Consider the following 23099-nt stretch of genomic DNA (forward strand, 5'->3'; position numbering starts at 1 on the left):
TTTCAGTAGAGACAGGGTTTCACTACGTTGGCCAGGCTGGCACCATAATAGAATGTTCCAGGTTCATCTCATATTTCTCCATCCCAGGAGCCATTATTACTCTACTTTTGAGTATGTCCTCAAAACTGGTCTAACAAGTCATTTCAGAAAATAATTTCACTTCAACAATACACTGTTTGTTGATTCAACACAAACTGCATGGGCTGCTTAGATCAATTTACACTTGGTTCATCGCCATCTTTGGCTGTTTCAAACATACACTGCTAAAAAAAAAAGATTGTCATTAAGAATGTTACAATAGAAGTGGAAGTTTTGAGGAGGAAGAAAATCCCCCAAAATGTAAGCAATGGTAATAATGCATTTAAAGTATAGTCTCACAAAGTCTCACTTAAGAGAGCAGCAGCACATCCAGGATACATATATTGATCTGCTGACACCACTTCTTTACTATACTTCATACAGATGTCCTCACATCTTGATTTACATGGTTATAACTGCTTAAAAACTGGCAAAGAGAAAATCTAAAATAATGCTTTATACCAGTTTGAGTCAGAACCAAACTGTTCCAGACTAGTTGGAAAACGACCCAGGAACTCACCTGCATTAAATGCTGAATTTAACTGAGCAAAAAATTTAACTCACCTGCATTAAATGCTGAATTTAACTGAGCTAAAAATGTCTAGGCCATCCCTTCTTAGAATTCCCATGACTCATTCTAGTCAAGAGCTATGAGAACATATCCCTTAATAGTTCAGCAAACTTTAGGGGAAACTAGCTCATTGTCTTGGGTTCTAATGTTCTTTTGTTTGATTATTTTTATTATAATGAAATTAAACTTATGACTATTACAGCATGCTCAGCTTAAAACATTTATGAGTACTGCAAGGACTAACAGAAACAGGAAAAATCTTAATAAAAATATTTGTTGATGGGAAATCATTGTGAAAGCAAACCTCCAAATATTCATTTGTAAGCCATAAGAGGATAAGCACAACCATATGGGAGGAGATAACCAGTCTCTCCCTTCATATATATTCTTTTTTATTTCTTGTTATACCTTCCCAAAACAGAGACATTCAACAGTAGTTAGAATGGCCATCTCCCAACATTTTAAAAAAACTGCACCCCCCAATGGGTGAACAAAGTAAAGAGTAGTAACCTAGAGTTCAGCTGAGTAAGCCACTGTGAAGCCTTAAGTGGTGAGGTCTTCCAATTTCAGAGTGATGTGTCTTCAACTTGTATCATCATTTTAGCGGAAAAACATAATTTAATTTTGGTGAAATGAGATTCATCTCGCAACAGGATTAGTAACAGCATTCACTGAATTTCACATTCTTCTTTTGTGAACAGTGAAGAAAATGAATGGTAGCTAGAAGATCAATGGGATTCCAGCTCCAGCTGCAGATGGAATGACGATATACCAGGACAAAAAACACCTATATTTTGATTTACAAAGCTAACAGCAGTTTTAAATCTGCAACTTAATTACAGACCAACCACACCACAACCTTTTCAAATGGCAAAAATACAAAAAAGTGTTACAAAAATATTTCAGAAAAAGTGCATAGTCTAAGTGCATAGTAAATAAAAGCACTGAAAAATATCTTGCTAGAGGGAGTTCAGCTTGGAAGTTATTACCAAAGCTAAACATTTTTATTTTACACAAACTATACTCAAAAATAGCTTTATGAGACCGATTTCTGGCTAAAAGTATCAAAGGGTTTATTAGTCAAGAAACAAATACCTCAACCGACAAGGGTGGATAGAAAAGAAACAAAGAAGCTGCCTACCCCAAAAGTTCAGACTTAATAAAATTTCTTCAGTATTACGGTACTAATATCCCTTAATGGCAGAATGTGATAATCATGGAATTAATTATTGCTAAAGTAGTTTTCAAATAAAAAAAAAGAAAAAAGAAAACAAAACAAATTAAACTTGACACAATCTGACCAAACACGTGTCAATTTACAATTTCAAGGTTATTTTACAAAATACCTACATTTACACAATAGGCTCCCGGCAGCATTTCCAGACAAATGTTCTTTTAATTTATCCTGACATGCTATAAATGAATAAATTACACTATTTAAAAATTATCATCAGTAAGTTTTCCTTTCTCATGGGTCAGAGAAAAAGAAATGAGCGTGCAAAGAAGATTGAGAGGAAGCGCACGCACACAGATAACTTAAAGAAGCAGGAGGGGCTGGGGAGGGTCAACAATCACTGAACCTCACACAGTGTGATGCTCTCCAAGGGTGAAATTCAACTGCTTATAGCCATTTCAAAAGTATTTTAAAGAAAAATGTTTTGTAGGGAAACCCTTTAATGCTTTCATTTTTATTCAAAATCAGTCCAGCTGCTAGTCAGCGGGCAGCAGCTACAATACCAAGTTCTGGCAGTTGCAGTACTAGATATTGTGCCTGCAAGTCACAAAAAAAAAAAAAAAAGAAAAAAATGAAAGAATGCCTTTCCCCTTCAGACAAAAGAATTACTTTTTTCATTTTTCTTAAAAAAAGAGGAGAAGTTATAACACGAAACCTAAATTGACTTGCAAAGGAATACCATGTAACAAATGGCTTGAAGTAGTCTATCAAAAAATTGGGGAGATTTTTATTTAATAGTGAGTCAGCAAGGCATTTTTTGTTGTTTAAAAAAAAATCTCATTTCCTTACAGAAACAGTTTTTAGTTTTTAATGAACTTGTAAACAAAAAAGCTCCCATTTCAAAATAAAAACAAAATCCCAGATCATATAGATGTTTACAGTGATTACATTTATCTAAGCAACATACATACATGTTCAGTTGTAAGATGTTAACTAAATTTCTGTGACAAATATGCTTTTTTTTTTTTTAATACCAAGAACATTATAGAGTTAATGCAGAGTCCTAAGGATAATCTAGTAGTCACTAAGTTTTTCTTAAGTCTTCACTTTAGATGCTGTTATTTCTAGCACAATTAAGCAGGCAGAGTCTTTCATATGCTCAAACACTGGAATCTTTGGTTGCTACCATATCAGCTGGCTTGCAGACAAGAAGCCAACCATTTTAAGAATGTTTTAAGTGAACAACTTGCAAACCCCAGGGATGGAAAAACCCTAAGAATGCACAATTGTGAGCATTTACAACCATCACAACTGTGGCTGAAGACTGTTCATGCCGTTCTTCTGAAATGAGATCTCAAAGCAGTATAGTTCAAAACAAAAGGTTTTAACAAAAAATTGGCATATGCACAATTTCTCCACCAATTTTTGTGTGTCAACCATTTAGTTAACTTTTCCACTTGAAAAAATGCAATAGAAAACCGGACACCATGTTTCACTATCTCAGTTAATATTCACAATTACAGCGGCTACAACTCAGGATACAGCATCACCAATGCTGCCCAGAGTCAGTTTATACTGAAATTAAGTTCTTTACACCAAGTAAATGGTTGTCCACAACCACTGGCTAGTGTACATATGAACTAAAATTTCTAGATTTGGGGAGAAACAAATGCTGCTCCGATCATCTGCTCTGCTTCTTCTGTTCCTCAATTCATGCTTAGAAACCTGGTAAAAAATCAAAACAAAAAAAAAGTTAAAATTCCAAGTTAAAAATTTTAAATTACACCCAAAATATGGAAATTGGGTGGAACTGAGCCAATAATTATAGTGGCTCATGTTATTTCGTCTCTTGTGAAAAGTATTAGCTCAACTTTTTAAAACAGAAAAACATGAATCTATACTTAAAACTAATTTTTTCTGTTTTGAATGACTCTAGGAAGGAGTGGTACAGTGAATTCAAAGCCTCTCAGCATACTAAAATAATTATTAGTAATTCAAATGAGCATGTTTCTGCATTTTTAGTACCCAGAACATATTAGGCATTCACATATTTATCAAATCAATGAAAAACAGATTGCTTTGCTTTAACTAAAGAATACAATTTTAATACTACCATGAGCACAAATTATTTCTGACACAAATTAAAACGGTTAGCTTTAATAATAAATGCATTCAAGGCATAACTATCTGTATTATTTTACTAAACAAAGACCTGAGAAACATGTAATTTCTGTAGAGAAACCTTAGATAGACCTTTAAAACTTCTTTACCAGCCGCATTAGAAAGATTGTTTTGTGACTCATTTAAAAATGTAAGCAAGTGATGCTTTTTTGGCTTTATTTACTTCTCAAGCCTACACATTCTACAAATACTTCCCTCCTCCACCACAAGTAGACCCTAGGGCCTCTACATAGGCCCTAGGCCAAGTTTGAATACAAGAAGCCTCAGGTCATAACCACACTTTATCTACAGCTAAAGGCAAAGGGAGAAAATATGCCTGTCCCACAGCAATAGCCTGAAAATCTCTTAAGCACCGTTTTTCCTCTCACCAGACACCCACTCTGAGGCACCAATGCCCCTTTGTCCACCTCCTTACAAATGAGCTAGAAACTATAGCTCATTCTAGCCCACCCCAATCAATCCTCACTTCTTCAGCCCAGGTTATGTTTTCTTCAGTCATAAACTGCTCCTTTTTAGTTCTTTTTTCTTTTTTTTTGGAGACAGAGTCTCACTCTGTCACCCAGGCTGGAGGGCAGTGGCATGATCTTGGCTCACTGCAACCTCCGCCTCCTGGGTTCAAGCGATTCTCCTGCCTCAGCCTCCTGAGTAGCTGGGACTACAGGTGCCTGCCACCATGCCTGGCTAATTTTTGTGTTTATAGTAGAGACACGGTTTCACTGTGTTGGCCAGGCTGGTCTCAAACTCCTGACCTCGTGATCCACCCACCATGGCCTCCCAAAGTGTGGGGGTTACAGGTGGGAGCCACCGTGCCCGGCCTCTTTTACTTTTTAAACATTTGTTGGGCCATCTCCCATGGGCTTTGTGGGAGAAACAAAATAATTCTAATATTTATTTCTTATGCATATATGCCCATTTTTTTCTGGGAAATAATAGCAAACATACAACAGAGTAGGTGCATAATAGATCTTTGTTGCCTGGGTACTAAGTCCATAAGCAGCAAATGCCAAAAATGAAAGATAACAAAACTTTGAGAATATACTCCACCATAGGGAATATCATTTGATGCATGTTATTAAGAAGTTATTAGCGAGGTAAACCTTTCTTTTAAAAGTTGTCAAACCAAACCTTAATAAAAATCTGACTATACCTTGTGACCAAATTTTAATTTTAAAATACAGGAAAAGTTTCAAGCTTCTTGTTTGGGAGTTTAAAAAAGAAAAAAAGTACAATACAGGATAAGCTATGCAGGTTAAGAAACTAAGGATTAAACAGAAATTAAACAGATTAAACAGGATTAAACAGAATTCCCCCATCAGGATTTGGTTTCAAGTCTTGCAATTCTTCTTAAACATGATTTAAAAAATGTATTTTCACAACTACTAAAATTGCTGGGTTTCATCATAGTTTTCTTATGTAATCATATTAAACTAATTGTTATGGTGAATATACCAAATGGCTTTCAAAGGGAAAACCACCATCACTAACAAACTAAAATGGAAACATGCTACATTGTCAGTCAAAATACAAGGAAACTCTTGTGCCTTTAATAACAAGAAAACTTTAGAAAGTATCTGTACATCTTTTGACCTGTTATCTGAGGAACTGCTGAGTCAATAAATGATTACAATTGTTTAGAAACTGGTAAAAGGCTACCCTAACAATATTCCTGGTAGAATAGAGCAGTCAAATCCAGCTTTAACTCTTCAGATGGGTCAATGGTATGACACTCCAGCCAGGGATCAACATTTCTCCAGTGAATTGTCCTAAGATGTTACTGAAGTATGTTTAGGAAAAAACCTCAATAGGAATATTCAACAGGTATTCAACATTCAGTCTTGAAGTACTAAGCATTCTTTTCCCCAATACGCATTAGTCTTTGGTTTTTATCTTGCAGATTGGGTGGCTTATCCAGGCTTCCAAGAGTTCAAGGACCCATCTTCACTGTAACATCAGTTAAAATGAGGAATGAATCCCTTTATTCCTTTAAAAAAAAAAAAAAAAAAAAGGGCGGGGGGGGGTAGTTAAAACAGAGTTGGAGGATGTGATGATTAAGAAGTTAATAGCTTAATTAAATTTCAAATCTGCAAAAAGCAAAAAAAAAAAAAGTTTATTTTTATATAACTAACAAGGACATTCTATCCCTGCCCACCACCCAATCTGAAATCTAAAATGTATGCTCTGGCCCAGACGAGGTGGCTCACATCTATAATGCTAACACTTTGGCAGGCTGAGGCAGGAAGATCACTTAAAGCCAGGAGTTCCAAATAAACCTGGGCAACATAGTAAGACTTTGTCTATAAAAAAAATAAACAAAAGATATGTTTTTTTTTTTGAGATGAGGTCTTGCTGTTATGTTGCCCAGGCTGGACTTAAACTCCTGGGCTCAGGAGATCCTACCACCTCAGCCTCCCCACACAGTGTGTATCTGTTCTTATTTGTAAATTAATTTCAAATGTTTTCGACTTTTTAAATAGAACCAGAAACTAGTTCAAAGGGATATTTACGTAGTAGTAAGGCTTCTAAGTTTGTGATGGGCTTTTGAAATTTAGGATCCCTTCACGCTACAAGACAACTTTTTAAGTTATTTTGAATATATTAATTATGCTATGTCATTTATACTAACTTTTCCCATAACATGGCTGTGTTTTTTCTTTTCTTTTTTTTGAGACAGAGTCTCGCTCTGTCACCCAGGCTGGAGTACAACGGCGCGATCTCCACCCACTGCAAGCTCCCGTCTCCTGGGTTCACGCCATTCTCCTGCCTCAGCCTCTCAAGTAGCTGGGACTACAGGCACCTGCCACCACGCCCGGCTAAATTTTTTTTTTTGAAGGTGGAGTCTCGCTCTGACGCCCAGGCTGGAGGGCAGTGGCGTGATCCTGGCTCACTGCAAGCTCCGCCTCCTGGGTTCACGCCATTCTCCTGCCTCAGCCTCCCAAGTAGCTGGGACTATAGGCGCCCGCCACCACGCCCGGCTAATTTTTTGTATTTTTAGTACAGACGGAGTTTCACCATGTTAGCCAGGATGGTCTGGATATCCTGACCTTGTGATCCGCCCTCCTCGACCTCCCAAAGTGCTGGGATTACAGGCATGAGCCACCGTGCCTGGCCCCGGCTAATTTTTTGTATTTTTAGTAAAGACAGGGTTTCACTGTGTTAGCCAGGATGGTCTCAATCTCCTGACCTCATGATCTGCCCACCTCAGCCTCCCAAAGTGCTGGGATTACAGAAGCGAGCCACCGCGCCCAGCCTTTTTTTTTCTTTTCTCTTCTTTTTTAAATTATTTAAAATAGAGATGAGGTCTCCCTATATTGTCCAGATGGTTCTCAAAATCCTGAGCTCAAGTGATCTTCCCATCTAGCCTCAAAAATGCTGGGATTATAGGAGTGAGCCACAGTGCCTGGCTGCTTGTGTGGTTCTGTTGGTTGCACAGAATTAAGCTTGGAGAATTTTAAAATAGATTGGCAGCATCTAAAGTTAAAGAATAATAATAATAATAAAAAACCTGTAATAACTCTTCCTTCCCTACAGAAACTAAAAGAGTATTTAAAGTTGGGAAAGACAAATGACAATTTTAAGTACAGAAGGTATACATTATTCCTAAACTGCATTAAAAAACAGACTGAATTCTTTTGTCTTCCTTATAACAGAATTCATTCTGCTACACATTTCTGATGTTCTGGAGTTTTAAAATACCTGTTTATAATTGATTCTTTCCCCAGCTGGTAGATGGTCTGCACTCAACACCACTGAGTCACAGCAACGCTGTACTCTTCTAGGTCTTCTAATAGTTGTGCTATCATCCAGATGATCTAACAAGTTGCAGAATTTGAAGGTCCAGCAGTCTTGGAGACATGGACTCCAGATGACCACAAACCAACTCTTGCACTTTCATCGGCATTTCCTGTTGGGTTATTTAGATCTTTCCAGCTTTACTGTCCACAGTAAAAAAAAAAAAAAAGCTGACAAAAACTCAAGATTTCAGCAAGAAGATGCGGTTCCCTGGTACTTCTTAGAATTGAGTGTATTCAGAGCAGTGTGTTCAGACTGTCCAGGTGTTTCAAGATCTTCCCCTGTGATGTGGGTGTGCTGCTGAATGACCAGCACGTTCCTAGCAGCAATTGGTGAAGTCAGAAAAAGTCAAACTAGACATAAATGGTAGATGCAGCCCAGTAAAACTGGAAGGTAATTCAAGGAAGACTGTGGACATGGTAGGTCAATGTGATAGAAAAATAATATTTGTAATCTCCTCTGAATGTCAACACTTTGATAGCCGTCTATATTATTATGATAAAATTCTGCTTAGTAACTATGGTTAGGGTAGTAAACAGATGGGTTAAGATGATGAGAGTACATAATAGTAGAATTATCCAAGAATCCACCTTTGGGTTCACTACCTTCTGAAATTCTCCCCCACCTCTTCCTGCCCTCAATTAAAGAAACACTTAACTTCATTAGATTTTGAATGTCCTAAAAATATTTCATTTTCCTTTACTTATTTTTAATATCTTGAAAAATACTTTTTTGATAATCACACATAGTCAAAGGGAGTGAAATACATTTTGAAGTGTGTTGGGTGTGAATCTTATGTATTTTTCTTAGGAACATGAATAAAAACAGTAATTATAATCTTGTAGTAACTGAACATTAAAAACTAGTATAGATAATAATTGGCATAAAGAGAAGTCTTTTGATGGATATTGGAATGGAGTATTTGAAAAGATCTAAAGAATATAAGGAAGACAGAAGTCTGCCTATTATTTAATAGGCCCACATTAGCTAGATAAGCCAGACTTAAAGAATCTTTAAACATTCTTAGTAAGTTATTAAAACGACACCATTTTTACTGAAGAAATAACAGATATATTTTTCAAAAATTACCATATAAAACATTAGTAAACGCTACCATTTTGGGGATTTTCCTACATTAGAGATTTCCTTGCTTAAAATACACTTACGAAATTTTTTTTAGTATTATTGAACTTAGTTCAATAACACTAAATCCTCTGAAAGTTTAACTCTGTGAAGAGTAATAAAATGCATTTAAAAAGCACCTTCTAAAAATTCCTTGTTGTGACACAGGGTCTCATCTGTTGCCCAGGCTGGAGTGCAGTGGCATGATCACAGCTCTCATTGCAGCCTCAACCTCCAGGGCTCAGGTGATACTCCCACCTCAGCCTCCCAACACAGCTGGGTTCACAGGCACTCACCACTGTGCCTGGTGCTTTTTTTTTTTTTTTTGGGGGGGGGGTTGGGGAGGATATTGGAGGGAGCTGGGACAGGGTCTTACTATGTGGCCCAGGCAAGTCTAGAACTCCTAGGGTAAAGCAATTCTCCCACCTCAGCCTCCCAAATGTGTTGGAATAACAGGCATGAGCCACTGTGCCTGTCCTAAAGTTTTTAACTAGAAAAACCCAGTAGGATGTTTTCATCATTATTAAAACGATTTATTGGAATCAATGAATCATTGAGCTGTATGAGTTCCTTTCTTTTTTTTTTTTTGAGACAGAGTCTCACTCTATCACCCAGGCTGGAGTGCAGTGGCACAATCTTGGCTCACTGCAACCTCCACCTCCCAGGTTCAAGCAATTCTCCTGCCTCAGCCTCCCAAATAGCTGGGACCACAGGTGCATGCCACCACACCTGGCTATTTTTGTATTTTTTGTAGAGATGGGTTTCCACCATGTTGGCCAGACTCTCGAACTCCTGGCCTCAAGTGATCTGCTTGCCTGAGCCTCTCAAAGTGCTGGGATAACAGGCATGAGCCACTGCGCCCAGCTGAGTTATTTCTTAAATAAAGAACCACTATAGTGGACCTTAAGAGACTATGCTTTTAAATGCCCTTGTTACTTAGAGACTGGAAGCAGGAATAACATAGAGCAATTGTTTTCAAACTCCAGAATTCCTAGGAGATTTCTTAAAGGATAACCTGCTGGGCTGGGGGTAGAAGTTAGGGGAATATGTTCCTCATGCTTATTTCATGCCTAAGGCCCGAAAGCCAGCTACATTTTCATGGTTTATGAGAATTTCATGTAAGATTCGTCTTGAGCACAAAGTTTTGTATTAAAAAAGAAAAACAGATGTTTTCAAGATGTCAAAGAGCAAAAAGAAGTCTGTGTTCTGTGAAGTGGCACTTTTCGGTAGCAATACAGATGTACTGCCTTGGAAGTGTATTTCTGAAAAGCAGTCAATGACATGTGATGTGTTTTATGAAAAGCCTAATTTTTCAAGCCCATGTTTATGTGATAATTTGTATGACCATTGTCTCTAATGTCACTATAAAATTTTTATAAGATTTTAAGTTGCTTTTACAAAAAATAGCTACAATACAAAATAAGGATTAAACAAGTTTAATTACAGTTCTTCCCACCCCCCCCCGCCAAGGAAACTAACTCAGTGGCTCCAACTTTTCTCATCTTTAAGATCTGGATAGGGCAGGACACAAATTCTGCTTGTTTATTGAATAAGAGACACACAGTAAACTAACAAAGAAACTAACTCAAAATAAGGTAATTCTTTCTGAAATCTGCTGAATGCCTGAAGTAAAATGTTCTAGGTCAGAAGAGATTTCAATCTAATTTTAGTTATAGAAACTGCAACCTGTGATGATCCTATTATCCCAGCTAGCTTTCGGCAAAATTGGTTTCATTTTGTGAGAAAAAGCAAATATACTATAGGTTGTCAGGTGTAACAAGTCCTTGGGTTAGAGACTCTATTTGGTCTTACCTAAAATGGTAGGACTGTTTTTCAGTGACACTAGCTACATAACACATTATGAACTTCTTGGCACTATGATTAGTTACACAATGATTAAAACACTCAAAAGGAGCAACTATCCCAACTGAGATGCAGAGGCAGAGCACTGTGTGAACATTAGGGTTTGCTATCCTGAGTTTAAATGTCACCATCTGAAAAACCCAACGACAATAAACCTTCAACTTTAAATCCTTCCCAAATACAAAAACATGGAATAGAAGCATCTCAACTTCATTCCTAACAGATGAGCTGCTGGGATGAGGATGACATCAGTTAATAATATTTCTTGAAAAGTATCTTCAGATTAGAATCTATTTTTAAATAATAAAATAGTTTAAATACAACACTAATAATGTGAACCAAAGATTAATCTATAAAGGCCAAGTTCAGACTAGAGCAGTCATTCCGAAATTTAAAAATTAGAAACCAAGAGCCAAATCTTACTTGCCCACTACTTCCAGAAAGTAGGCAGGTATCATCAGGAGGTAAGCTCCAGAAATGGGAAAAGAAAAACAAAACATGAAAACGGGAGTCAAACTGTATAGCAACAGTGTGCCCTAACAGTTCTACTCCTTACAGGCAGTAAGAGTGCCAGAGAAAGGTAGAAAGGAAATAAGACTAGCGGTTTCAACGGCATTTGCCCCAGTTACCTTCAATTTGCAAGGCCTGGCTGCAGACTGCAATTCCACATTAAACCCTGGGAGCCTGATATTTGCAACATTGTAAAAAATCAAGCCAAAAACAAAGAAATCGTTTTGAAATTAAGATCATATGTAGTTAAACTGCAAATAAAAGAATTATTTTTGTGACTAGAAAAGATGTGCTGCGCTTTGCATTTATTTGAGCATTTAAGAGAGAAAATGAGATGCTCTGCAACTGAGAAGACAGACACTTTGGGGGTAATGCCAAACTCACCTCTTGAAATTACAACACGTTCACAATTTTCCATTTTAAATGCTAAAGCATTAACATGCAAAATAAAAAATCTTAACATTGTTAGTCTGAAATAAAGTCAAAATATGGCTAACCAAATTCATTATTAGAAATCAACAAGTGTTAGGTCTAGGATTTTGGATTGATTGATTATATTATATTCCCAACACCAAATTTTTGGAAAGGGGGTTAATGAATGAGTAAAAAAGATGCAGTTGTTAAAAAATGACCCAAAATCCCAAGAGAAATGATATAAATATATACACATATATGTATATACAAATACATATACATATATATGAACAAGGACATTTGGGTTTAAAGTTAGTAGTCAAATTTTCCAAGGACGTCTTTTTTTTTCTTTAACACAGAGCCAAATTTTTATGTATTTTAAAACCACCTCCTTGATCTAACACTGTTAGAAATGAATTACCCAATTTTGTATTCAATTTTTTCCCTGTAACGTCACTTGGTTCTTGGCTACTAACCTTTCATGTTACTCTTGGTTTTGTCAGTTTGCTTGCCTGTGGGGGTTTGGGCCTGCTGACCCTGCCCACTGGAAGAGGCTGCCTGCTGTGCTGCTTTCTGCTTTAACATTGTCCAATCAAATGTGTAGTCATATTGATGGTTCAGGGTCCTGGAAAACATAAAATATTTTATGTTAATCCTTTAATAACAGAGTCCAGTTATATAACCTACTAACTTTTTAAGACAGTGAGAGCATTTCTTTACACAACGAATATTTCCTCAAGTGTGGCAGCTTCTAAAATATTTCTTATTATAGATGAAAAAGGCAGCATGAAAACTGAAACACGAAATCAAGCTGTCAGTTATCTAGGGGAATACTCATAAGAGGAGGTACTTCCTAAAAACAAGTAAGAGTAAATATTCAACTGGAAGTTTGGGAATAAGATGTCTGACTGGTGCCTGGGGAAGACACTTTTCTGGGGTTAAAAGATTACCTGAATTCTCTCTTTCTTTTTTTTTTTTTTTTTTTTTTTGAGACCAAGTTTTACTCTTGTTGCCCAGGCTGGAGTGCAGTGCAGTGGTGCAATCTCGGCTCACTGCAACCTCCATCTCGCAGGTTCAAGCAATTCTCCTGCCTCAGCCTCCTAAGTAGCTGGGATTACAGGCGCCTGCCACCATACCCAGCTAATTTTTGTATTTGTAGCAGAGACGAGGTTTCACCATGTTGGCCAGGCTGGTCTCAAGCTCCTGGCCTCAGGTGATCCACCCCCATCGGCCTCCCAAAGTGCTAGGATTATAGGTGTGAGCCACTGCACCTGGCAGATTACTTGAATTCTTTGTTTTTCTCTTTTGAAACAGAGCCTCACTGTCACCCAGGTTGGAGTGCACTGGGGGGATCTCAGCTGACTGCAACCTCCGCTTCCCAGGTTCAAGAGGTTCTCCTGCCTCAGCCTCCCAAGTCGCTGGGATTAAAGGCGAGCACCACCTCACCCGGCTAATTTTTGTATTTTTAGTAAAGATGGGGTTTCACCATGTTGGGCAGACTGGTCTCTAACTCTTGACCTCAAGCAATCTGCCTGCCTCAGCCTCTCAAAGTGCTGGGATTACAGGCATGAGCCACCGTACCTGGCCGGATTACCTCAATTCTTACTCTCTTCCAACTAAGAGTCTGAGCCACATGTAACCTATTTCCCCCCCTTTTTCAAGACCAGTTCTGGGTTGTGCCTAAGGAACCCTACCCTAGTTTAGGACTGCTACCACTTGATCAGACTCCATGACTATGTGGTATTTTAATTGCTTTTTATTTGCTACTGTAACAAAGTTGGAGCGTTCCAGAAGGCACTGACAGCCACTTATATCTAAGATGAATTATAACTATTCTGGAAAAGTTACATTCTACTTTGAGTATGATTCAACTCTCCATCCACTCCAAACTAAAATCACCTATTTACACTACAAATAGAAAAATGCCAAATTAGTCCCAAATAAATCAGTTTCTTAAACCTTTTATTCATGTTAGCTAGATCTGCTTTACTTTAGTATTTATCAAAATGAATTTGTTAGGTAAATTTAACCAATTTCCCTCACAGAGTTTATAATCTTAAAATACCTTAAAAACTGACCTGAAAAGAATGCGGAATAGCTGCCTCAGATACATGTAATCTGGGGCTTCCTCAAAGCGTAGCCCACGACAATAGTTTAAGTACATCGCAAATTCTGCAGGAAACCCCTATAGGTTCAAGGGTTAAAACAAAGTTAAAAACAAACATTTCAAGATAGAAAAATAAGTGCATTTAAGTATAAGCAAAAAGATATTTTTAGGTGGGATATTTTACCATTTCATAGGAAGATATGAGAGCTAAAATGATGGCTTGGTCTCCTCATAAATTTAAATAAAATTTCATGACCCTATCTACCCTATTATGTACAATATTAGTAGAAGAAATACATATGTTTTTCCCATATAGTGCTTTTCCTATACAGTACTATGTTCTTAAATAACTTATATAGCCCACTTGTTAAAACCTGTCATTTTATCAAAGTCCCGCCTCTTCATGAACTTCTTTTTCTTTTTTAAAGACAGGGTCTCAATCTGTCTCCCAGGCTGGAATGCAGTAGTGTAATCTCAGCTTACTGCAATCTCCACCTCCCAGGCTTCAAGCGATCCTCCAACCTCAGCTTCCTGAGTAGCTGGGACTACAGGCACGAGCTACCACGCCCAGCTAATTTTTTGTATTTTTTAGTAGAGACAGGGTTTTGTCATATTGCCAAGGATGGTCTCAAATTCCCGAGCTCAAGAGATCTGCCCCCCCCTTGGCCTCCTCGGTCTCCCACGGTGCTGGGATTACAGGTGTGAGCCACCATGCCCAGCCTTCAGAAGTTTCTAAATGGTTGCATGATATTCTACCTAGTATATACATCATTAACTTGTTCTTTATAATTGAACATTTGGATGTATTCTAATTTTTCTCTATTATTAATAATACTGCTAAGTCCATCTGTGGGCACAGAATTTTTCCATTTAGCTCCTTAGGAAAGATTCTCAACAATGTATAAACATTTTCAAGACTCTAGGTATTAGTCACCAAAAGGATTTCCCCAATCAGCAATGTGGAAATACAAAATATTAAAAGAGCACAAACCTCTATATCTCCTCTCCTAGAGTAAACGCCAATGTGGAGAGTGGTAAAGTTAAAGGAAGCAGTCTTCTTTCTACAACCTTATGATTGTGGAGTTAAAGTTACAATCTCTTTCTACAACCTTATGAGAAATTTCTCATGTCCTGGAGTTAGGAAGGATAGAATGGAAATGCTTGCAACATTTTTTATTGATTGCACTGATATAAATTGGGTGACCACTTGAAACATATACATATGTTAAAAGATGTAAAATAACACATATTATACATCTTTCTAAAACTCTACATTTATATACATTTATGGCCCGTGTTAATGGTAAACAGTATGACAATGAGACTGAAAACAATCTCACCACTTTATAATTACTATTTTAACTCTCACTGATTTCTTCCCTCAACTATTTATTTGTATACTGCTTTGTACTTAATTTCAGGTATACAATTCTTTCTTGTCTGAAAGACCGTATGGCCTTCTTTTTATGGACAAGATCATGATTATTCATCATGACACAAATACCTCTCTATTCTAAACTCAATTGCCTTTCTATGAAGTTGAAAATTTCAGAAAAAATGAGTATGATTCAAACTGTCTTCTGTATTCCTGTATTGTTGGAGAGCTGCTATTTTGGATTGCTCCAATCTGTCTGCATGTTTCCCTGTTCCTTAATGTACTAATTGTTGATAACCTTTCTTTTCCAGCACTAGTTTAGGGTAAGGAGAATATTTCTTACTTTTTCTTATAGATTAATGAGGTTCTATTGAAAATGTTTACCTGCCCTGTTTATTTACCCCTAGTTTTCAACAGATTAGAGAGCCCTAACAAACCAGAAACATAAAACACTTATTTTACTTACTTAAAACGTTTATTTAACTTATTTTTTATTATTATTTTACTTATTTTTGTTGTTGTTGCGACAGGGTCTCACTCTGTCACCCAAGCTGGACTGCAGTGGTGCAATCTTGGCTCACTGCAGCCTCGACCTCCTGGGCTCAAGCATCCTGCCCCAGCATCCCCAAGAAGCTGGGATTACAGGCATGCGTCACCATGCCAGGCTAATTTTTGCATTTTTTGTAGCGATGGGGTTTCACCATGTTGCCTAGACTGGTCTCGAACGCCAGAGCTCAAGCGATCCACCCTCCTCAGCCTACCAAAGTGACTACAGCTGTGAGCCACTGTGCCTAGCAAAACACTTATTTAAAAAGACCCCTATGTTAAAAGCCCTTGTTAAAGATATTTAGAATAATAAAAATGTAAATTTAAAATGGTGAATAGCTACCTAACTCGATGTTACAAATTCCAGAGCTGGCAAATAAAATGTTCCTTTTTCTTCTTGGATCACTCATTCATTTATTCACTCATTTGAGACAGAGTCTTACTCTGTTACCCAGGCTGGAGTGCAGTGGCACAATCTCAGATCCTTGCAAGACAGCCAAGACTGTACCACTGCAATTGGCGCCTCCCGGGCTCAAGTGATCCTCCTGCCTCAGGCTCCTGTGTAGCTGGGACCACAGATGTGCATCACTGCACCCAGCTAATTTTTGTATTTTTGGTAGATAAGGGATTTCACCATGTTGCCCAGGCTGGTCTTGTGGAACTTCTGGGCTCAAGCGATCCGCCCACCTCGGCCTTCTAAAGTGCTGGGATTGCAGGCGTGAGCCACTGTGCCCAGCCGGATCATTTATCTATTAAGGTAGAAATGGGGTTTCCCTATGTTGCCCAGGCTGGTCTTGAACTCCTGGGCTCAAGTGATCTACTGCCTTGGCCTCCCAAACTGCTGGGATTACAGGCATGAGCCATTGTGCCTGGCTTCATTTATATTTTTTTAATATTCATCATACATACTTACCTTACATAAAACTTCAACAGGCGTGGACATCTTCTTTTCACTAATCTTTTCGTATTTTTGTTTCTTTGTTGCAGCCTGTGGAAAAGAATAAAATAAAAAAGATATACTCAGTGCTACTGAGAAGAACCATGGTAGTTTAATGCACTAGACATATAAACATATACCTGTGAGATTCAAGAGAAATTTTAACCCAGAATTAAAAAAATCAAAGTATAATACATCTAACAAAAATTTTTCCCAAACTGTTAACTTCTGATGTAAGTTTCTTCTCTAAGAATATAATTTTAGTTATAGGGAAAGGGTGAGTCTAATAGGAATGAATATATGGATATTAGATTTAAGTAAAAATGGCTGGGGCCAAAATTGAAAAGCATTTTCATTCTTTCTATATATTTTTTTTAAAGAGATGGGGTCTCACTATGTTGCCCAGGCTGGAGTGCAGTAGCCATTCACAGGCTCAGCAGTAATTCCCTGTGGCCTCCAACTCCTGGCCTAAAGCAGTCCGCCTGATTCAGCCTATCAAGTAGCCGGGACTACAGGTGTGCATCATCATACCCAGCTGAAAAGCATTTTCTTTCCTTTTTCCTTTTCTTTGTTTTTTGTTTGTTTGTTTATTTTTTTGAGACAAGGTCTCCCTCGGTTGCCCAGGCTGGAATGCAGTGGCTCGATTATAGCTCGCTCGAACTCCTGGGCTCAAAGCAATCCTCCCAGCTCAGCCTCCTGAGTAATTGGGGCTACAGGCATGTGACACTACACCCTGCTATTTTTTTTTTTTTAAGTAGAGGTGAGGTCTTGCCATATTGACCAGGCTGGTCTTGAACTCCTGGGCTCAAGTGACCCGCCTGGCTGGGCCTTCCAAAGTGTTGAAGATTATAGGCATGAGCCACCATGCTCAGCCTGAAAAGCATTTTCTTAACCCATGTTCAACATAAGGGCAAAGGCATCAGATTAATACAAAAAAATTTGTTCATCAATTAGTGACATTAATAAATGGAGTTAACTGTATAAGTCACAATATTTTTCTAAACTAAAAATACTCATATTAGATAAAGCTACCTACCCAAGGACTGAGCACTACAACTAGCTCACAGCCACTCAATAAATACAGGTATTCCTCCAAAGAACTGGTAAGGTACCAAAATAGCCATTAAAATTTAGGACACACCAACAGTGGTGACTCACACCTGTAATCCCAGTACTTTGGGATGCTGAAGCGGGAGAATCGCTTGAGCCCAAGAGTTTGAGACCAGTCTGGGCAACACAGTGAGGCACTGTCTCTACAAAAAATACTTTAAAAATTAGCTGGGCATGGTGGCATGTTCCTGTAGTCCCAGCTACAGGTAGGAGGCTGAGGTAGGAGGACTGCTTGAGCCCAGGAGGTTGAGGCTGCAGTGAGCCAGGCATTCCGGCTTGGGCAACAGAGCAAGACCATTCCCCAGGCCCCCACCCCCACCCAAAATTAGGACACGGTGATTTATCATTAACACACACTCACAAAAGTAACAGTAAACTCCTAGCTAATAGAAACAAAATGTTAGGACATGTATTGCTGGATAAACAGGTCTTGCTGTACATAAAAACATACATTTTCAACATAATGGCAACCCATCAAAATGAGAAAGTCTCCACCTTTCTTAGTCCATGCCCACTTCCATCTAGACAGAGCTAGTGGCTACCAGTGGGTACCAGCTTACTGTCTCTCAGAGGACACTGTTCTTCAGCTGAACTAAGTTCTTACTAAAATGATCTGGTTTCATTTTCCCAGATAAAAGGTAAAAAGTAAATTAAGGTTAATTCTTTATTATCTCAGAAAAATCTCAGACTTAGAAAGGACCTTAAATCTTATCTTCTCCAATATATATTTTTATTCTAAAAAAGAGAGAGAAAAATCTGATAATGTGAGTCTGGTTTACCTTTAGCCCTTGCCATGGCAGGCTGGTTCTATTAAAATACATCAAAACATATCCTAATGATTCCATGTCATCTCGGCGACTAGAAAAGAGAACGTAATTTTATAAACTGGAACTATTATGATGAAAAACATATGAAAGAAAGTCAAGTACCCAGAAGAAATGTTCCCAAATGAGGAGGGAACACTATTTGGTGTCTTACGCAAGAAGCTACTTATTTAAGGTGATTTTAAAAAGTTCATGTGTTACCTACCTCTAAACAAAACTTTTTCCATGGAATCCAAAATCAGACGAACAAGTGTCTTACAATTTAAAAGAACAAAAAGGATTTGGCTAAACAACCCTCTAAATGAGCTTAATGAACCAAGCAGGATGACATTTCTATATTTTGCAGAAACTCATTAAAAAAAACTTCAGGAGTACTGAAAAGGAGTTACAACTTAAAACTAGTTGAACATCTATATGAATGTATTCATGCATACATATCTATATACACATACATACAAATATATATTTAGAGATATATATATATTTAAGGATAGGTAATGCCTTGGCGTACAGAAAAACTGACATTACAGTTTAAACTAGATCATTCAGATATTCATGGATATTTCTTAAGCCTGAAATTCTTGGTATGAGGTTCTTTAACCTGAGGCATATCATTGTTTTTTCCACTTATTACTTCTATGCTTGTTTTAAGGAGCAAAAAGTGACTGTAAAAGATGAAAGGAACTTTTATAATGCATTCTTCCAAACTCAACCTGAATTACTAAAGTATAAAAAGCCCCAAATAGCTTTAAAAATATATGTACTATCTTCAGCTGCAAAAAGAAATGTCAACATTGCACTTATGCTTCTAACTTTCTATCACGCAGTATTTTCCCCCCAAGAGACAATCTTCAACAACAACAAAAAATCCAAAAGACCTCATTTAACAGTCTTCTCTACACTGGTTAAAGCAGCAGGTAAAATGATTAATAAGCATCCTTCAAATCCTCAGCCAAGAAACATCCTTAGACATTGTAAGAAACTAAAATATTTCAAAAACCCATTGATGGCTTCTGCTATGGCTATGATAAGCACATTCCATTTTCGAACTTACCTCTGCTCAATACCAAGATGTGCATTGATGCTAGCATATCGGGCAGTGCCAGTGAGGTTTTTATCTTCTCTGTATGGTATGTGTTGCCTTGTCCTGTTGTCTCTGTACTTTTTGGCCAAACCAAAATCAATAAGGAATAACTTTAAAAGAGAAATACAGAAACATTAGGTTTCCAACCTTGTTCAATTAAACTGCTTCTTATTCATTAAATGGTATCTATTCTATGCATTCAAATATATCAAAATAAAGTATCCTAAGTATTAATAGAACAGATAATGAACAGACTTAACACCCCCCCATAAGCTTTTACTAGTCTTTATCAATAAATCAAGTTAAAAAAAAAACAGTCTAGTAGTTTATCCTTGTCGTTTGCAGATTTCACAGGCCCATTTCATTACATACTCAGGAACCTGTCTTTACAAAGTAAGAAATGTATACATGCTTGACAGCAGAAGCAACAAGAGTGCTGCTATTTGTCATAATGACACCTGATAGTCTGTACACCTGTTACTATTGGTAAACAAACATGAGGTTTCAAAATCTAGATATAATGGCCGAGTGCGGTAGCTCACGCCTATAATCCCAGCACTTTGGGAGGCTGAGGCGGACGGATAACTTGAGGTCAGGAGTTCAAGACCAGCCTGGCCAAACATGGCAAAGTCCCACCTCTACAAAAAATACAAAAATAGCCGGGCGTGGTGGCACATGCCTGTAGCCCCAGCTACACAAGAGGCTGAGGCAGGAGAATAGCTTGAACCTGGGAGGCAGAGGTTGCAGTGAGCCAAGACCGTGTCACTGCACTCCAGCCTGGGCGACAGAGCAAAACTCTGTCTTAAAAAAAAAAAAAAAAAAAAAAATCCAGATATAAACTATCTGAACTCTTCCCTCCTACAAAGGCCACTCTTAAATGTGCCAACAGAATGCTTGTTATCTACCTTAAAAGTCTGACATTGCTAATGAAACCAAGACTTTTTATTAATAAAAAATACTACTTAGCACTGACATTATACAGATGGGTCAGGTTAAACTTCTGGAAAATTTAACAAGTTGATATAAAAATCCCCCAAAAAAGCACTTAGCATTTAAATCAAGGTGGCTTACAATTAGCAGTTTAAGTGAGCTAACTAAAAACAAAAACTAGTGTTTAGAACAAAATAACGTTTAGTGTTATCATGTCTATATGGTACTCAGGGAATAATGTATTCATTTATAATGTAGCTAATTGTTGTATGTAATTCAAGTTTACACTCCAGAACTTAAGCCTTTTATAAGTAAATAACTATTTTTATGAAAAAGAAATCCAAAACATATTCATATTTACCTACCATATGAAAAGAAATAATCTTTATTTAAAATTTTGGCTTTTGTCATAAAATCACCTATTATGCTATATTTTAATAAAAGTTAATCTACAAATATTAAGCTAGGCAGGTCTATGTGCCCTTACACTATACAGCCCTAGTCTATTGTTCTCTAGTTATTCCTAAATTTTGTAGTTCTTCTCTCCATTAGGCTACTGGGTCCCTTTTGACAGTTTATAATTTGTGATGTGCTGGGAAACTTGATCACCTAACCTGCAGATTTCATGTCAATAAATAAAGCAAGTTACTGATTTAGGTTATAAAGATCTGACCAAGTACCTCTCTTAGGAGCATGAGTAACATCTATTTCAGCCAAGCATTATAACCTATTCTCAATTATACTTTGGACAGTAAAGACACTGACAGTTGAGCTTCAGTCACCATGTCAACGAGATACTGATTTTTACTTAGTCTACTATAAAAGAATGAAGATTAAATTATTAGTAAATGTTAACTGGATGATGAAGACTCTCAAAGTAAAAAGATTAAACTCCCTTCCTAAGCAATCAAGTCATTACAGGAAAAATTGTGTTGTAAAACACTAAGAAATAAAGCTTATACTTTAAGTTTCTCTTGATATGAAAACCAGATCAGTACACAAATATTAAAATGAGCAAAATACATTTGTTAAGCAAAACAAAAATGATGATTAAGTTCTGCAGAGTCATAGTGAAAAGAAAACATGGGGAAAATAAACACAAAAGGACATTCAGCTTCATGGTATTTTAAAAATATCTCTAAGAAATATGTAGACATTGAATGAAGAGTGATTAGTACATAGAATTTCCTCCAGTTCACATTTTCTAGGATTGCTTCCTTTCGTACTTTAAAATGAAGGACAAAAGGGAAGAGCTCTGACATGAGTATGTCTAACAGTTTCATTCATGTCTAAATCTACATTCAATAGCTCCATTTGTGACTCAATAACCAGACACTTTCTCACAACCAAAAGACTGCTTTATAAAAATTCAGTGTTCGCTGGAGAGTTCTTTCCTCCCACAACGCCGAAGGAGGAAACCTTATTTATCAAGAAAACTACAGATATGTAAACACGATCTTCTTAAACATCTCAATCTAAAAACAAAAATCTAAAGAGCAAATAATTTTAAATGCTCTCCTCTTATAGAAACTGAAAATACGTCAGGAAAAAAATGTTAGCACTGAACAAAGATAGCCTATTCTCAGTAAACAACTGAAAGGAAAACTACTTGAAATTAAAAAAGGAAATAAAACTCTTGGTGGTTCATTACCTTCGGGTACCTATCAAGCTTCTTTAGTAGCTTTCTGTATGCTTTGCTGTTTAAAACTAATAAATATAAACATATAATGGAAATGTTTACATGAAACCACATGATGCCAAAGATACAACCAAAAAGCTGTAAATATGTAAAGGCAGAACCAAATGAGGAAAAGTCAGTATCAAATAAGCATAAGATAATGCATTTTTATTATAGGCTTTTATGTGCAAAGACACAGGCACTTCCTTCAGTGAGTCAAGCTCCTTTTCTGTGGATTTTTACTAACTACATGTTATGAGTAAAATTTGCGCCCATTTTAAACAATGCAGCCTATTCTTCAAAGGCACAGGGAACTGAGTTGATAAATAGGGGATAATTTGACCAGGCGCAGTGGTTCACGCCTATAACGCCAGCACTTTGGGAGGCCAAGGCAGACGGATCACTTGAGGCCAGGAGTTCAAGACCAGTATGGCCAATGTGGTAAAACCCCGTCTCCACTAAAAATACAAAAATTAGCCGGGCATGGTGGCGCGCACCTGTAATCCCAGCTATTCAGGAGGCTGAGACAGAACTGCTTGAACCTGGGAGGTGGAAGTTGCAGTGGGCCAAGATCGCGCCACTGCACTCTACACTCCTGCCTGGGCAACAGAGTGAAACCCCATCTCAAAACAAAACAAAAAACAAAACAAAACAAAACAAAACAAAAAACCCCCAAAAAACAAAAAATAAAACAAAACCAAAAACCAAAAAAAAGAGGGGGGGGGATAATTCCATAATTCCATTCAATAGAGGCACATTTTCTTCAAAAATCACTGTGGCTAATCTTAGTGTTTAGTACTTGCAGC

General features: G+C 37.4%; 1 protein-coding gene and 1 long non-coding RNA gene across 6 annotated transcripts in view; both read right to left on the minus strand.

Annotated features, from left to right (window-relative positions):
- Nucleotides 1-792: 792 nt before the first annotated feature.
- Nucleotides 793-23099, minus strand: part of CSNK1A1 (casein kinase 1 alpha 1) — a 57116-nt gene continuing 34809 nt past the window's right edge. For 2 of the 5 annotated variants that reach the window (XM_024246755.3, XM_024246752.3), the window contains 6 exons: nucleotides 19656-19795; nucleotides 18557-18635; nucleotides 16644-16718; nucleotides 13781-13887; nucleotides 12179-12327; nucleotides 1021-3548 (listed from right to left, as the gene is read on the minus strand). In XM_024246755.3, the coding sequence (XP_024102523.1) occupies nucleotides 3541-3548; nucleotides 12179-12327; nucleotides 13781-13887; nucleotides 16644-16718; nucleotides 18557-18635; nucleotides 19656-19795 (558 nt within the window). In that variant the 3' untranslated portion in view covers nucleotides 1021-3540. 5 annotated transcript variants of the gene reach the window in all.
- Nucleotides 5585-12172, minus strand: LOC134761442 (uncharacterized). Its single transcript, XR_010140053.1, has 2 exons — nucleotides 7698-12172; nucleotides 5585-5985 (listed from the first exon to the last, which is right to left on the minus strand). It is a non-coding gene; the product is annotated as an uncharacterized LOC134761442 (long non-coding RNA).

The sequence above is a fragment of the Pongo abelii genome, chromosome 4, assembly GCF_028885655.2.
Source record: "Pongo abelii isolate AG06213 chromosome 4, NHGRI_mPonAbe1-v2.0_pri, whole genome shotgun sequence".
Taxonomy (NCBI): domain Eukaryota; kingdom Metazoa; phylum Chordata; class Mammalia; order Primates; family Hominidae; genus Pongo; species Pongo abelii.